The sequence below is a fragment of the Equus asinus genome, chromosome 14, assembly GCF_041296235.1.
Source record: "Equus asinus isolate D_3611 breed Donkey chromosome 14, EquAss-T2T_v2, whole genome shotgun sequence".
NCBI classification, from domain to species: domain Eukaryota; kingdom Metazoa; phylum Chordata; class Mammalia; order Perissodactyla; family Equidae; genus Equus; species Equus asinus.
Genome location: NC_091803.1, coordinates 43,342,583 through 43,360,673, shown reverse-complemented (window position 1 = coordinate 43,360,673; position 18,091 = coordinate 43,342,583). Strand labels below are relative to the sequence as shown.

At 43.0% G+C, this 18,091-nt stretch overlaps 1 protein-coding gene across 50 annotated transcripts in view; it reads left to right on the top strand.

Annotated features, from left to right (window-relative positions):
- The window catches only part of RBFOX1 (RNA binding fox-1 homolog 1), a 1,969,097-nt gene that overhangs the window by 1,890,699 nt on the left and 60,307 nt on the right, over positions 1-18,091 (top strand). For all 50 annotated transcript variants that reach the window (XR_011494338.1, XR_011494337.1, XM_070484972.1 and 47 more), the window contains one exon: positions 17,104-17,236. Coding sequence is in view for 48 of the 50 variants with exons in the window: in XM_070484972.1 (XP_070341073.1) it covers positions 17,104-17,236 (133 nt within the window). In the remaining 2 variants the exon portion in view is untranslated. The remainder of the gene's footprint in view (positions 1-17,103; positions 17,237-18,091) is intronic.

Sequence of the window (18,091 nt, the reverse complement as noted above, 5' to 3'; positions counted from 1 at the left end):
TTTCTTCAAAATGAAAACATTGCCTTCATTTTTACGAGTTGAAATATCAAGAGGTAAATGATTGGTTTCATGAATGGGAAAGTCCACCTTTAATTTGGATTAGAAAGCCAGCTATCACTGATCTTTATTTCTATATAAAGTAGATGTTTCCAGAAGCAAGGAAATGCTATCAGCTTTATTTTGTTTTCTTTACAATTTTATGAATAACTTTTAAATTATGAAAGTAACATGTGCTCACTATAATCAGGGAAGCACGCAAACAAATACACACATATACACACGCATATTATATGGAATAATGTGTATTAATATCTCCACTCTATCCAAAAAACACAAACCCTGAAAGTAATACTTTTGACTCCCTAGTAAGTATCTTTCCCCATTTTCTCCATAACAATGCAAAGAATGACATACACACATGCAATGGGAGAGTGTCAGCAGTCTGATTTTACAGAGGGGCGTATACACATACATATTAAGTGCACATTACACATATTGACTATACCTTGATTCACTTACTAACACATTGTAGCTATCTCCCGTTCAGCCTTTTTGATGTCTTCATGCTGTTCCATGGTGTTGATGGTCCATAATTTATTAAACCGTTCTCTATCCACACTCATTCAAGCCACTTCTTTTTATGGCCCACCATAGAGGCTGCAGCAAGCATGTTTGTGTATGCCCTGACACACCAATCCTTCACATCCCACATCTATGTTCCTAAACATGGAATTGTTGCTTCCATCCCATTGTTCTTGCTAGCACCTGCATATTTTGCTCTTTTTAATTTCACAAACTGGATGGATGAAAAATAGTATCTCAGTTTGCTCTCGTTTAATTTGCTTTCCTCTTGTGAAGAGCATCATCTTTCCCATATTTAATTGTCATTTGGACTTTTACCTCTTGTGAATTTCCAGTCTACATCTGCCCATCTCTCCTCTGAGTTTTTCTCATCTTATTTTTAATTCACATGGAGAGATAATTAATCGTTAGAGAGACTGACCTGTGAGTACCGGAAGTGTTGCAAACATTTCCTCTTTTGGCCATTCGATTTTGCTTACGTTCTAGGATGCATTTTAAATTATATAGGCCAATATATCTGTCTTTTCTTTTGTTACTGAGATCAGGGTGCCAGCTTGGTGAGTTCTGGCGAGAGCCCTCTTCCTGGTTCATAGACGGTTGCCTTCTTACTGTGTTCTCACATGGCAACATATAGTGTCCTCACATGACACTATAAAGGCACTAATCCCGTTGTGAGGACCCCACCCTCATAACCTCATCTTAACCTGGTCACCTCCCAAAGGCGCCATCTCTAAATACCATCCCATTGGACAGTAGGGCATCACAGATTAATTGGGGGCTGGGGGACACAATTCTGTCCACAGCAAGTACCTTGACACAGAGGTGCCAGTGTTATTCATCAAAGGCTAGAAAAGCATTTTCCAGCGGAAATTTCTGTGTGTTTCCATACACTTATCAATGCAAACAAATATAAAAACAGTTACATGGATGCCACAGCTGAATTTCTGATCTATGTGAAGACAAATACTAAATTAAAAGGAAGATGACTGTTCATTCCCCCTAAAATTTTCACCCCTGACAACAGGGAAAAAAAAAATCTATCACAGGCAAATGCTTAGGAACCTAAATGTTAACAAAATGCAAAATCATCTCCTTGTTTATTCCCTTTTATGGAACTCAAGGGCAAGTGGTAGTGGCATAGTTTTAATTGATGTATTGATGGCAGATTTTATGGAAGTAATTGTGTGGAATTCATAAAACAATGATTTAAGTGGCAGAAACATACATAAATCAGGCCTGCATTGTTCTACTTTTAGGTAATTGATGGATCTTCCATTGGTTTCTATAATTGAAGGAACAGCCTAAATTAATTTATGGCTTCTGCTTTCTTCTGCCAAACACAGAAAACGTCAGTAGAATGAGTTTAGTTAATAGAAAGTGCACGTACAGGTCATTGTGTTACTGACACATCGTTTAAAGAACTGCGTCTTCTTTCGCTCTCTCTTTCCAGTAACTCGGGGCTTTGCGGTGCCCTCGGAGAAGACTTTTTCTTATATTTTCTGGAAGGATTGCTTAACAGAATAATAATCAATGCTTGGATGAAGCTGAGGCAAGTGAGGGACTCACCTCAGACAAAATTTACAGAGGCTCCAAAAAACTCAGTCATCAGTATAAATGACATTTTAACGCGATATTTTTGAGAATCGAAATTGACGGAAAAAATTCATGGTGATCAACGTATTAAAAATTCCTATAAAGACAGGATGAATGTTAATTTTTCTTTTGCTTCTGGATCTAATATGGCTCAGCAGAGCACTTCTTTCTTTAAGTTTTGATAGTCTGTTCATCACAGATTTTTTTAATAATAATTTTAACTTTTTAAAATATTGCCTTAAAATATGATTTATCTTGATTACAGGGTTTTTGGTGCCCCTCTTCTTAAAGTTTGCACCCAAGGTGATTGCCTAACTGGCCTTACCCTTAGTTCCTGCCCTGAAATAATAAAAACAATAACAACAACAACAACGATAGTAATAATAACTACCATATGTCAGGCATTCTGCTAAGCCCTTCACATGAACTTTCTCACTTAATCATCACAAGAAAACTATGAAATAGGGATGATTATTACGCTTGCTTTTTACATGAGAAACTTTAGACTTAGAGGAATTAAGGAACTTGTCGGAGGTGACCCAGCTGGATCAACTTGGAGCCCAGATTAACTGAATCCCAAGCCTTCCATCATCCCTGTCTATACATTTACACACCAGAGATGGAAGCATCCATCTACGCTGTTCCTGGAAGTGTCTCAGCAGAGAGTGGTCACCTGGAACCTCTCAGCAGCTGTCCAACCCCCGCCTTCGAGCCAAGGTTTTGCTTCTCCTTCCCATCCCAAGATTCCTGGAGAAGCAGTCCTTCGCTATCTGATCTGTTGGCCAGGGGTTGGCAATATTGTTCTTTAAAAGGCCAGCTAGTAAATATTTCCAGCCTTCAGGCTGTCTGGTCTCTGTTGCAACTGCTCAACTCTGTCATTATAGTTTGAAAGTAGCCATAGACAATACATAAATGAATAGGGGTGGCTGTGCTTCCAATATAACTTTATTTACAAAAATAATTTTCAGGCCAGATTCAGCCAGAGGGCCATAGGTCACCAAATCCTTTGTCAGGCCCTCATTCTCATTCAAAAGGGCAGGACACAGGGCAGCTGGCTACCTGGGGGTGCAGATAAAAAGGAGACTTCTTTTTGGTGAGCCCTTGCATGTAGCTTTCGCATTTTCTACCCTTTTATCACATTTTAAAACAATGTAAGGCAGGCACATGAAGAGACTACCCTTCTTCGGGTACATATTAAAGTAAGATATACACATAAGTTCGGTTGAGATACAGAAATTCAGATCGATACATAAATAGATGCACAAATTCAGTCTAGATAGAATGGATTGACTTAGTTTTGCTCTCGCAGTAAGCAACTGACAAACAAATCTGGATTTCGAGGCTGTGTTTTGGTGCTGCTGGCCTTCTCTAAGACATGCCTCAGTTTCCCTGGGAAAAGCGGTGAGACTTTATTGACTTACCCAGGATCCTTGTCCTCTGCCCGGGCTGCTTCTGTTTCCTCCTGCACAATTCCAACAATGCTGGTCTGCAAGGCCCTCCAGACTGGATCTTTCTAGCCAAACATCAGCGCCTCACTCTTCCCATGTCTGTGGCTCACTGTTATGGTGACAGCAGACCTATGTTCCCTCTGTCACCACCCCTGAAATAATTCATTCTTTACTCATTTTATCAGTCCTTTGATGAGAGAGCGGGGTGAAAATGCATTATGTCATTCAACCAGTTTTTATTAAGTTCTTTCCATATACCAGGTACCATTCTGTTCACTGCAAATACTCCATGAACAAGACATCCGCAAGTTGGCCTCTATAGTGCCTACATTCTTGTGGATGAGACAGATAACAGAGAGATATATAATGCTAAGGTCTCAGAATTGCAAACACTTTACTCATAGGGGTTTTGGGGAGGCCATACCCAACAGAAGATATACCGACTGTGAACACTGCCATTTGAATACCTCTTGGTAGGTGAATCAATACCACTGCTCTCCCCATTATTCTGCACTATAGATAGACACATTCGGCTTCTGAGATCCTATTTCCCTCGTTGAACCTGTGGATGGAGAGATTTTGACTGTGTGCCATCCTCTGCCTGTCGCCTCAATCATAGCACATGCCTGACTTAATGAACAGTGAGTGTCCACGGGTGGGCGCAGCTGTCCAGCCACCATGACTGACTGATGAACTCCAGGACCCATTCTTTCTCCATCACTGAAGCACCATTGCTTTGCTTTGCTTTATCTGACCTGCTGTCCCATGGCCCAGCATAGCTCTGATTTGTTAGCAGGTGGTCTGTAAGAGGTTTTTACTAGCTCTTCTGTTAACTGAGTTATTCCACCTGGGCACCAGCTTTCAGAACAGGTTTATGTGAATTTTCAATCCCCGCCATTACCGCTCCAACTGGCTTAGCTCCTTCATCGATGTCTCTGGTTCCAGTGGCTGAATCACAATCATAGACCACTTTGTTGTTACTGTTTTGTTCCCTTTTTTTTTTAACCAATTTCAGGAAAATTAAAAAAATATACTAGTGGAACACCCTCAGTCCTTTAAAGGGAGAATCTGCAAAGAAGCTACATTTCAGGCGACTATCTCGCTCTCCCAGCACTTTGGTTATTAATCTCAATGCCGAGTGGTGACTTTTGTCTTCTTCAGATGGGGGCCTCACTTCTGCAAAAGGCTGCCAATTGCGAGAACTACCATCCCGTGGTGTGCCCCCAAACATCTTATTTGTCTTGATATTTCTTTCACAGAAATACATATGACAGATAAGGAGTCACCAGAGGATGGTTTGCTTTGTGTCAGACAGATATTAAAACAATAAACTACGTTGCCCTGGGATTCAGCACGCACACAGCCAGAGAACAAGGCTGAGATGAGATGCCTCTAAAAAGCAGCGAGGCAGTTCTTCTGGGGAAATTCCCTGGGAACCCCAAGTCCTGTGATAGCATTGACAGAAAGTTCTTTTTAATGCTCACATTTTTCAAGAGGATCAACAGACTTCCATGTGCAGCTCCCTCATTGAACTCCTCGACCATGCCCACATTCCTCCGGCCCTTGGCAGGGGCGAGAGGGAAATCCTTCCGTGGGTTGAGAAGCTTATTTTAAGAGTTTATCTTTTTAAGCACTCATCTGCACTTCATTTGCTTTTTCAAACTAATGTGGATTTAAACATGGAAAAAAAACATATTCTGAGTTCAGATTTCTGAACATGAAATTTGCAGGAGCCAAAGATAAGACTATCCAGCTGAATCCAGCTCTAGAATACGGAAGGAGGGCAGCTTGATGCAATGGAGCAAGTGTGCATTCCTAGGGGACCAAGCTTTGCAAACTGAGCTTTCTCCAAGACTGCAGAGCTGGGAGCGGCATCTTAGGATCTTAGCGGAATAAGAACATCCAATGACACTCATCCAATTCAAGTCCTGGGGTGGGGGTTCTTGGTGCTTCTTGTGTAGGAACATGTCCAACCACAGAGGCAGCCCCCTCTTCCCTTGCCTGTTTTATCTTCAAAAGCAAATCTTCCCATGCAGTGCAAAGGTAAATGAAAGGAAGCCGAGCTTGCCTCCCATTGGAAGGAAAAGAGTGAAACGAGCCTGTCATAGTTCATTTAAACACGGTAATTTAAACACTCACTTCACTAAGAACTCCAAAACCACCATTTTCTTAAATCATGTTTTTATTTACATAAAAGTACGATCACACCAAAAGCTATTTTATTGCTACTGTAGAACTTGGGGGGGGAACGTTAACAAAATGCAGTTTTCAGGACCAAATAAGACATCACGTATTTTAGATCCGTCTCTGTGGGCTTTGTTTGCATGCAATGTAGGCTCTTGATGCCTAATTGCTTTTTATGTAAAATCAAATAAACGTACAAGAACCGTCTCTATAGGCACACCTGCCCGAGGATATGTATCATCCACACCCTTGGTAATTGTTACACGGATCTAAGAAACAATTCCCAGAGATCATTTCTTGCTGGCACATCCTAGTCCCTCGTATTGGTTTTACAAAATTCTCCTCGAGCAACAAGTGATTAGTGAGAAGAGCTGGATTCAGGCAGAGCTGGATCTAAATTGCCGTGGTACACTCATGGCGCGACCTTGGCCAAGCCTCCGCCATGAACATATTCATGAATACCTACTTGCCTGTGAGCATTAAATGAGGCATTGTAGCTCCTCAAACAGATGGCTGTACCTTTCCTTTCTTTCTTAGAAGCCATCTTCTCCAGGTCCTTTTGAAAGTTCATCAAAGAAGCTGGTTTGGAAGGTTTATATTAGTCTAGTGACTGGACAGTTGGACTATTTCTGAATGGTTCTCTTTCAGTCTGTTCTTTTGGGGTTTCAGGAGGGCTCCAGCTCAGATATGAGGCAGGTCCAGATGGCACCCAAGTTTGATTGGGGTGTTGCTCAAAGGATCAAGACTCAGTTTTTCAAGTCTGGAAGCTGACTCTCAAAATCAGATGGCCTCCAAGGGGACCGAGCAGCTAGATAGACCCACAGCGATGGCTGGAAGTGAAACGAACGATGGCATTTGCATCATGTCCCCACCCCATGAGCCACCGCCAACCCCCTCTAAGGGCCTCATGTTCAGAAGTTGCAGCAGCCCTAGAGAACCCTGGGAAATCCAGTGCAGCATAAGGAAGCTAATTTATCACACTTGCCCTGTTTCCTACCTAGAGAGGCAATTCACCGAGCTTGCTGTTTCAGCCAGCTGTTAGCTAGATCATGAATGATTTAACAATTGAACCTTTACTGTGTATATGCACTCGATAAAGTAATTATTTATATAAATTATTTGCTTTTTTCCACGGCTGCCTGCAAAAAGCTAAATTGATACCGGTACAGGTTTTGTCAAACCAATAGGTTATGGCAAATCGCTTCGTCCAAATTAAAATAGATCTCAACATCTCACAGCTTTGTCTGTCTTCACCATTCCTTCCAACTATGGAAAGCACCTTTGCAAATGCCTTCTGCCGTTCTGCCAAGTTAAACGCTCCGAGATTGAGATTCATTCTCCTTTTGCTGAATGAAATGTTACCAAAATCCTGCCCAGGGGGGTATTGTCAATACCTGTGAGTAGACAGATCACAAATATGTCTTCTGCACAGTGAAAGCATATCACTGCTCATTCAGCAGCCATGGCATTCGCCCCATGTCGGTTGGACTAACCCGACCATTTGTAATCTGGAAGAAAGGAGATGGCAGCTAACTTCAGGAGGTAAACAGGAAGAACCTGGCAGTTAGTTAAAACCCCAGGCTGCTATCCTCATTCAAAGTCACAAAGACCTAAACGGTGAAAGCACATTCACGTATGTGAGCGTTGTGCGTGGGTTTTGTTGCGGTTTTTTGAATTTGTTTGTAAGTTAGGAAACATTTCTGCTTCAGGAACACCAGACTTGCTGTTCAGAATAAGTCCCTGTGTGTTCATTGCATTTAGTTTATTTTTATTTTCCTAGATGACTCATTTCTTTTCCTCCTGAAGGAGAGATTTATTTCTAACCAAGTTGCGAGTCAAGTGATATTTCATAACAATATTAACAAATTGCAAGTAGATGGAAAAAAGCGCAACACTCCCAAATCTTATGAAAGCTTCTTCACCAAATCTTAGAGAAAATTTCTAGTTGAATTTAGTCATCGGGAGCTCATTACTTTGACAGTAATTAGGTTTGTGTGTGTAACCTCAGACTAATGTAACCCAGGTCCCCATCGCTGGAAGAGTCCATTTCCCCAACATTTTGGGATTGTATACCACCCTCCTGGCTCACGTCCAGATGTGGAGATAAACCCCAGTGGAGAAGGGAAACAGCTTGCCTTGGAATCTTATCAGGAACATAAATCAATAGTGATCCCCATGGCCTGTATCCAATTAGCAGAAAAGGAGCAAAGCCCTTCCAGGTGTCTTGAAATCTCAGAACATAAATATAGAAGAGAAGAAATGGCACGTGCCCCCCCTTCCACTTCTACCCCCTGCCCCCAACAAGGAGCATATTGAGGTCTCAGGGAGGCTTGTCAGCAGATTCCCCTGCAAATTAACTCAGTCCGTGATGAATTGGGGCTGGTTCTCTTGGATGTGCTATGGATGTAGGGAGATGATGTAGCAGCTTGTAAAGGCAATAGGAGGGAAATAAAAACTGAGAGCCTCTGAGGAGTATAGAGAGAGGGGAAGGAGAAGTTTTTGCCCAGAGCTGCCGTGGGATAACTTCGTCCTAGCTGCCTTGGTGGGCAATAGACAAGAGGGTAGGTTCTCATGTCACGCTGCTTGGGTTCAGATCATTGGGTGAGTTTCTGAGTTGTTGTGTGTCTTCCTTTCCTCCCCAGGAAGGTGAATATAGCAATAATACATGGTTCTTGTGGTTTTGTGAAGAGTTAGTGGGTTAATTGGTGGGTTGGGTGATTAGCAAGTGTTAGCAAATGGTAGCTGTTATATCATACAGTTGAATCTCCTCCATCCAATAATGGAGTAACGGAGGTTGGAATTTTGACCACTGTAATCACGTCTTTGCTTGCGTTATTCCAGTTACCACTTCCTGACTTTTAGAAGGTGAGGTCCAGAGTCCCTTGTCACTAATGTCCTCACTAAACCAGACTTTCTCTTGTCGATGCAAATAATTCATAACCAATCTATAAATCAAAATTGGGTTGAGTTTATTATGAGCCAACCCTGAGGACCATATAGCCCAGAACAGTTCTTTGACAAAGGAATGGAGCACTCCAAAGAAGTGGAGTGTACAGAGTGGTCATACACCGTCAAAGAGCATGTATCGCGTATGATTGGAATGTCCCTTTTAAAATAGTCACAAGATCACTTTGCCAGCACAGCAGGTCAGTGGTCACAAGGTGGGTGGTCCAAGGTTAGCGCAGCAGGTCAGCAATTAATCCTTAGTTTAGAGAGAGATGCCCGGTGGGGGAAGTTACATCCTTATCTTTAAGGGCATTGTTCTTGTCTTTAGGACATAGTAAATATTCAAGGCAGATATACAATCCATGTTCAACATGCCACGTAGCCCCTTTTGGAAAAACAAGGTCAGGCCAGATTAGTGTTAGCCCAAATGGCTTCCTCATATACTCCAGTATATTCTACTGTTTGTCATTTACTTATCAGTCTTGGAATATGCTTCCTTCATAAACATCTCAGCACCTCTTACAGGTTCAAGGACCATCACCCATTTTTCCTCTGTTACTGAACTACCAGGGCATTGTGAGTTTATCTGACAATAGAATCAACACACATTTCAGGGATTACCTTGATCGGGTAACCCTCTAGATGCTTGAGACACAAAACAAAGTCCTCAGGATACCCCAACAGAGAGATATAAAATGAAGTTGCAATCAAATGAGGTGGTAAGAGACTGATAAGTGAAGGAAAAGTAAAAGGAGTGATATGATGGAGACGGTGGTGAGGTCAGGAGAAGTGGAGTGAGATTGACAGGCAGGGCCCTGGGAGGAGGAGGTGATGTTGGAACCAAGATTTGAATTAGGGAATCAACTCAACCTCCTTAAGACCTCAACCAGTCTCTAAGACTGAACAAAGGAAAGATAACCTGCAGAAGCAACTGAGAAACAGCAGCCAGAGGAGGCTGGAGGAGAATGAGGCATTTTAGCCTCACCCAGCAAAGATTTAGGTCAAAAAAATCCAGCTTGGGCAATCCAGCCAGTACAGTGTCACCATCTTTTTTCCCTACAAAAACGTGCATTTCTCTCCAAGTTCAAGTTCTTGCCAATTCCTTCGACACATCCTAATCAAACCTCTAACAGCCCAGAAACTTCTGGCTAATTTGGATTCGACTAAAACTTTTGTACCATGACGTTATGTAAAGAGATTCAATTATGGTGCGCAATGTTTTGTGAGTAACTACCGCCCATAAAAAGTTAATTAATCAGGGCTGTGTCAATTTCCTCGTGCCATGTCAATTTGCTGCCAGGTAATTAATCACTAATCAGCCACCAAGCAGCAGGCCGGGGGGACAATCCACGAGCCATTTATTGTCTTTCCCCCCAAATAAATGGCACGCGCAGCCGGGAAGAAACACATCTTGCCTTTCATAATATTTTTATCGACACTTTTGCAAGTTGTAATGGACGGCAGCAACAAGCAGCTGCAGTTCAATGGAATATGAATATTAAAGAAACAAATGAGCAGAGATTTATAGGACATTGCGTTTCTGTTATGTCAGTTTTGAGATTAAACCGAGCAAATGAACAGTGAAAAATTACTCTTCCATGTGGAGAATGGCGATTAGACTTGTACATTAATTAGAAATTTTTGTTTTCCTATTCAATGCATTTCAAATGAGGATGTCCTGTAAGGAACTGTTTGTCCAAAGTGTAGATTTATTCACTTCTAAACAGCAGTATTTAATATCAACATGCATTTAAAAATGGAACAAGAGTCGATCCCAAATGTGGGTTTCAGGCATAAATATATGTAAATAGGAGAACCAGAGGTTCCGACAAATTAAGTGACCGTTTTGGTTTTTTCGTGAATGACTGAATGGATGGAACACCCCCTTTTTCTCCCAAACTTTGAAATTACTGATTTTTAACAAAATTGGAAGGCTTTTCACTTTTGTTTTAACCTAGAACTAAATATGCTCCATCGTGTTAAATTTTCCACTGAATGTCAATTAAAGATAGTGACCTAATTGTGTGTAACTTCTGTGTTACAAACCTATTCGATGTACCTTTGAGATTCATTATGAAAAAATAAGCAAACATTTTTGCCACTTGGAAAAAAATTCTGTTTTTTTGGACAATCCATTGTGATGTTTATCACACAATGCTCTGCCTCTGAAACTGAGCTATAGCTGGCTGTTTATCTCGCCTGGGTATGTTACCTATTATACGACCTCTTAATTTATGGTCCAGCACATGGAGTGGGAGATCCCCCAAGGGGAATCCTGCAGAACCATGAACCTGCTGTTGAAAGCGCGTCTGCACCCCCAGAATTGTGTAAGTGAATATTTCCTACCATAAATTACTCACAGAACAATTCAACCCCAAATTAGCATGAACATCTCTCAGTCTTCAAATGCTCAAAGAGTAGGGGGAAGTGGCATTATGGAGCAAAGAAGGAGGAGGAGTAGGAGAAAGAGAGAGCCCCCTCATCCGTTCTGATGGCACACCTTTTCCAGGGCATCTGGCAACCTCATGCAAATTCAAGCCAGCGCACGAATGCAAAGAATAATTGCCCATTAAAGCGGTTGTATATTTTTATGGCTTTGATGCTGAATCTGCCCCCCTGTCGGCTTTTGCATCTGCTATTCTTCCATCTCTCCCAGAGCTCTAAAACTTTAATATGCAGTTTATAACCCTCAAGTATTTTCCCCTGGTTTTGTGTTTCTTCTCTTGGGATTTCCAGGCTGGTGAGATGATCTCATTTGTGTTTATTTCTGAAGGTAAGCACCATATTCGTAAAAAAGGAGACGGAAGGGGGAAAACGCGCGTTCGTCACTGTAAATACATTGAATGCAGAGCTCAGAGAAGGTGGGAGGTAGGGGCTTTGTCTTGGAGGGGGAGACAGGCAGTAAGCAGTTGACACTTTGGTAAATGGCCCATTTGGCTGCTTGATACACCCACACATTTTCCGTTTAAAAATCTTGATTTGCTTTGATTCTTGAGCACGTCACAGCCTGCCTCTTGTTACATCTCTGAAGTTTCCATTTCATTGAGTTCCACGGTATACAACTCCTCATTCCCGTGAACTGAGATGGTTACTCCGTTAACCTCCCCCAAAATAGGCTCTGGGTATAAATCTAGCTGAAGGTTGGGAGTGGGTGGGCTGGCAATGCTGATGTGTCAACAAGATGCGCAATTGGTATTTGCTCCAAAAGCTCTCGTCCTGTTTTCTTCGAGAGAAACTCATTTTTAGCTTATGAGCTAAATCCAATTTTCGTTGCAATGATACCAGATTTTTCACTTTGATTCATGCTGGATAAGGCTTAAGAGGGAACCTTTCCAGTATAATGAACCTATGGTTTTTTTTCCCTCCCTTGTCTCCCTCATGCCAAGAACTAAAGATTTATACTGTATCCACAAAGCAACCTGAATACTTTCCATTGTTTTCCAATGATGGTCTGTTTACATGTTTACGAACTTGAAGTTCAATTAGAAAAAAATCAAACTCCAGTGCTGAGGTTCAGAAATGCCTATAATTTGGTGTCTTTTCTTTCTCACATTGTTCTTTAATTAACAAAGAGGCATTTACAAATATGAGACAAGATGACAGGTTTACGACTTTTATTAACATTGATTTACTCCATTCCAGAAATGGAGAGGACATTGTAAGTTTCCATTTGGCATTTTGCATTGGATTTATTAAACATTTATTGCCCACTTACTGGATCCAAGCTCCTAGACTGGGGCATTGATAGATGACATGATAACTTTCACTCAACAAAGGATAAGTGTCGTGCCACAAAGTAAGCACATTATTAAGACATCTTCTTTCTGTGTGGTTCAAGGAGAAAGCCATTTGGGTTTTGTTTAATCTGTGTCTGAATCTTCTATCCACCTAGTTGCTTCAAAAATGCAGTTAACCATGTCCCAGCATCTACAAGCCAGCGCACCTGGTAGGCAAGTAAAAAAAATCATTTTCCTCCATCCCACTTTGAGTCTAAAGGAAGCTTAACAAACAATTGTGGGTTTTTTGCCCTTGAAATTGACCATTTGTCTTAGTGGCAAGAGAGCCAGGCTGTCTTAAACCAGCCATAGGGGGGGAAAATCCTCTGATGGAGAAGGGGAGAAACTCAAAAGGCACAATGACAAATCAGACGAGTTAGGGATTATAAAGATTGTTATTTTCCACTTGTCTCTTCTTGCACACATTTATTGCATTCAGAGACTGAGATTAGCTGGGTTGCCAGAAAACGTTGTCTGGGGCTATATGAAGGGAGCCATGTGACTGAAGGTCTTTTGATAGATACCCCCTGTCTGGGGAGAATGTTTGAGTCCTGCTTTCCCCTAGAACCAGAAACTGATCTTCAAATTCTGACCCCTGCAGCAATAAAAGTGAATTTAAATGAATTGAGAGTTCGCAAGAATTCCAAGTCCAACACGTTTATCCAAGTCATCTCCTTTTTTTAACGAAATCACACATATTCCAAGTCTGGTTGCTATTTCCGGGCCAATGTAGCAAGTATAAGTATGGATGTAGAAATTATTTTTATAAGGATCATGACTGAGATCCAATTGTATCATTTGTATACTGTTTATTTGCAAATCCTGGGCAGGACACTTTGCATAGAGGACAGTGCTGTGGAAGGTGGAAGGTGAAGAAGGGCTTCTACTCCTTCAGAAAGAAGGAGACTAGCATTGGTTAATCACCAAAGGGTTTCCACGCACATATGACGTTATGTACCAGATACCTGCCTGTGCCAGGCACTCTTCTATATCAGTGAGCAGAACAGATGGAGGTCACCGCTCTCATGGAGCTGGCATTCTAGCAAAAGCGAAAGTCCTTCTTCTTCATTTCTGGGGCCCAAGCTACTTAATTGCCAGTACACCATGGGAGGTTCATGGCAGTCTTCTCCAGAAGGAGATCAGAAGAGGAGTAATGGTGTGAAGGAAGTAGGGAAGGAGGGAGGGAGAAAGGGAGGGAGGGAGAAAGGGAGGGAGGGAGAAAGGGAGGGAGGAAGGTGAAAAGAAATGCTCATTCATCATGGTGACTAACTGGAGACTTCATAAAGAGACCCCTTGGCCAGCTCTAGATTGGCAACAAGAAAGAGATAGCTGAGCAAACCATCCATCTAGGAGACTCCCATACTTTCTCCATGAAGCCTCTGGTCCAAAGCATGAATTAGGGAATCTCCATGTTTTGCCTAAGAGTCCTGGGCCTCCCAAGAAGTTGATGTCTGTGGTCCTTCCCACGTTCTTTCAACAAAATAAGAACTCCACTGTGCCCTGCGTGGAGGAGCCCAAAGAGCCTCCTATTAAGACCTCTAAATACCTTATCCTGCCCGGGAAGGAGGTTTTCTCCCTGTAGCAAAGGGGGTTCAAAATGGAATCCTGGCTCTACACTTTCAGCAGCTTGAGCTCCCCTCGCTCTACTGCTGAGCTTCTGTTTCATGTTATATCTCAACATCTAAATCCTCCAAGAATTATTGTAAAACCTGCTTGTCGCTGTGAGGGATCTTGTCTCGCTCACTCTGCACGGTAGCCGGCGATAATGAATGGGTCAGCATAATTACCGTGTTTCCTCACACAGGCAGCCAGCTGCTCTGCCAGATTGTGAATTTTTCATTTTCTTTATTTCAAAATCCAGGGCGTTCCTATGAAAACTTAATATTTGAACTGTGGCAAGAAAGAGGTGGAGTCAAAACCACGCTCACTCATTTTCTCCCCGGTCCTGACACGGATATCTCCTATCTCATTACTTTTGGGCTCTTATGATATTAGGATTTACCCACTTTCTCCATGAAGATTCACACCTCTCTACAACTTCAAGCACGTTAGTTGAAAACACCAGCCAGGAAACATGGGTGCTAAGGGCTAGCAAGCCAAGAGTTAAGTACAGCTGAATGGTTTGTTTCTAACAACAATTTTTAAAAAGGTTAAAAATAACCTGTACGGTTACCTCAGACACAGATAGAAAGATAAAGCCATTCTAGATTGGTTCTAAAATCCTAGCATTTTACTGGCATCGTGAGAGAAAGAGATGGTGGAATCCATGAAGTCTAGCTGTTCGCCATTCAAGAACACACGGAGAATTCCAGATGATAGCCAGGCAGTCTGTCACTTCAGGTTCAAGGGTTACATTCTGGTCCATGCAATTCCATGAGGTGGTATAGAATTGGGAAGGGCTTCTGTGGGAAACCCCCCTCCCTGTCCCTCCCGCCCTCCCTTACCACCCATCATGCAACTACAAACATCCTCTGTCCAAGGACTCTGGGGGGAATGGAAAGAGATGGAGTGGAGGTTTCTACTCCTGAAGGCGATGGAAGGGAGGGGAAAGGCCCATCTTGGCAGTTTGGATGTAGAGTGAAGACAACTATAGCACAAGATGAAATGCAACACCTTGCGAGACGTTAGGTGTTCCTCAAAATAAAGAGCGAAGTTTGGGCGTGCTGAGTTAACCAAGGTAAAGAGCTGCTTTCACTGTAGCGCCTTCGTGAACCCTTATGTTTACATCAAGCCAAAAGAAACTCTGTGTCCTTCCCAGCCTTGTATGTCATTACACAGACTGTATGGAAACGCAAGAGAGATGGAGCAGGGTAGGGAGGGCTGTGGATGGGGAGGAAACCCATCCCACCCTGGTTCATTCCACCTGTCTCCCTCTCTCTTGGAATCCTCAAAGCCCCTGCTGGGTAAGCGACATGAGAGAAGAAAACGGAGCAAGGAGAGAAGGTTTACTGGATAGCCTGTCAAACATTTGGCCTGACCACAGCCCACAACTTCATGCCCTTGTCCAGGTGTTTAAGCCATCCTTACATTCATTCCAGTGTGCAATATTTAGAACTTACTGTGGAAAAAGCGGGTCTTCTGCTGACTTGGGGAGGCACAGGGAGATGCAAAGACAAATGGGATATGGAGGGAGCCTCAAGGAGCTTGCAGACTAATTGGAGAGAGAAAACTTTACAAATGACTGGCTCGCCTCTTCTCCAAACCCAGGCCCCATGAGAGGTTGGGTGTTCTGCAAAATAAAGGGTTGCTGGAAAAATGAAGTTTGGGTGTGCTGGGTTATCCACGTTAGAGCACTTCCCTCACGGTGGGGCTTTCTGAGTCGTTAATTCAGATCTCTTGGGATAGCGGTTTCCCAAATGTGTTTTCCCAGACAAGCATCCCCTCCCTGGGATGCAGTTTGGGCAACACTGTCTGCTGCTTAGTGGGATGAGACGAGCAAGGTCAGCGTAGTGAGAGCACTGTGAGATGTGGAGGAGGGGAAGGAGCCGGAAGACAGAAGCGGTTTCCTGAAGGCTTCATGGGTTAGGATCTGCCTGTGATGAGAGAAGGAGGTCCTAGGCAGAGGCAACAGAATTCATTATCAGGCGTCTCAAGCATCAGGCTTGATTTCCCTCTAGCCTCCTCACCTAGTCATCCTGCTCAGAGAATTTTCCCCCAGGGAAGAAAACCCTGCCCACACCCTCTTCAGAGTTGAGTTCCCAAACTTCTCTGTTTCTGTTTGTGGTTGTTGTCTGTGTTTTAAAAACTGTATCAACAGTTAAGAGGCTGATGGGACGTTGGTAATGATTTGTTTCCTGGAGCATGAGGGGTTCGTATGCTTAGGATGTATATATGTGTCTGTAGGAACACAGTACTACGGTTAACGATTTTTAACAAGCAATATATGTACACAAAGGAAAATGTGGAAAATAAATAAAAACTAGATAGGGAAAAGCTATAAATAGACAACTAACACTTAGTCATGCAGTTCAGCCCCACAGATAACTATGAACATAGAACTATGTGTGTATATGCATATACAATTATATGCATACGTACAAGCACATGCAATATAAATATGCATAGATACACATATCTAAACACGCACATGCAGGTATACACATGCACAGTATATATACACGTATATACATACAGACGTAAGTATGCTGCGTGCTCAGACACATATATAAATATATATTAGACACAATAGATATGTGAGCGCATATGTATGTCTGCAGATAGGTAGATGATAGATAACAGACACGACAGTTTGGGAACACACTGCACATATACCTTGCAATGCACCTTTTTAGAAATTTAAGTTTGTGCAGTGAGCTTTTCTCCTGTTACTAAGAATTCTTTGTGAATGTCATTTACTATATTCTCTCGGGCACAGGGACCACCGTCTTAACTAGCCCGTATGCTCTGGAATCAGACCTTGGCCTCCGTCCTGCCGCCCACCTTTAGAACCTTGACTCTAGCATTGGGGCAGGTGTCCAGCCTTGGCCAGCAGGGAGAAGGGTTGAATCGGGGGTTCCCTCAATGGCAGGCGTGCGTCTCAAAGCCTTTTTCTGCTCTCTCCTCTCGTCCCGTAGTGCCAGGCTTCCCGTATCCAGCTGCCACCGCCGCGGCCGCCTACCGAGGGGCGCACCTGCGAGGCCGCGGCCGCACCGTGTACAACACCTTCCGGGCCGCGGCGCCGCCGCCCCCGATCCCGGCCTACGGCGGGTAAGCGGGGCAGCCTCCCGGGCGGGCCTCCCTGCACCAGTCCCCTCCTGTCTGCGAGCGCATGCTGGTCTTGACTGTCCCACCAGAACCTCCCCAGCATGCAGCCCGGCGCGCGCCTGCAGTGGAGCACCTTGCAAAGAGTATTGAAAAATGAGTGTAATTTGTCCTGTCATGGTTGGTGCCTTTAAGCATTCTACATGTCACATGTTGTTATGTAAATTCTCTTTGAGACTGAATGCTGGAGAACAGAGAAACGGTTACAGCCAAAGATGTATTTCGGATGATTGCAAACATCTGGTTATTAAGGAGGTTGGATCACATTTGCCCCTTGAATCTGTCCGTGGAGGGACCTGAGGTTTTCAAACATAAAACTCGCTGAGGTGGTCTTGTTCCCCACCCCAAAGACACTTTGCGCTTCAAGGTTTATGAACCTTTGGCTGAGAAGAGAAAATTAGGTGTGGAGTCAAATGCAAACTCTTAAAGTTCAATGAAATTGGAATTAAGACCGTTTTAGTTGGATTTTCCAAAATGGCATTTGCCTTCCTTTCCCCTCTGAAGGAAAATGCAAATTGATTCGTTCCCCGTTGCCAGTTCTGTCTTACTGTGCATGGCCTTTGGCATTGCCAAGTGAATATCAAGGAATGGTGGTGAATGCTCAAAATTATTTTTTGAAATGATACTGGTGTGGGTGGGCTGCAATCCTGAAATGCTACCCTTTCTGCCTTCCTGTTAGGGATCCTTCTAGAACATTCTGGCATCCCTGGAGTCAGGAAGAGAGGGATGTCTCTAAGGCAATGGACTTCAGGGGACATTTGGAATGTCTGGAGACATTTTTGGTTGTCACAACAGGAGCAG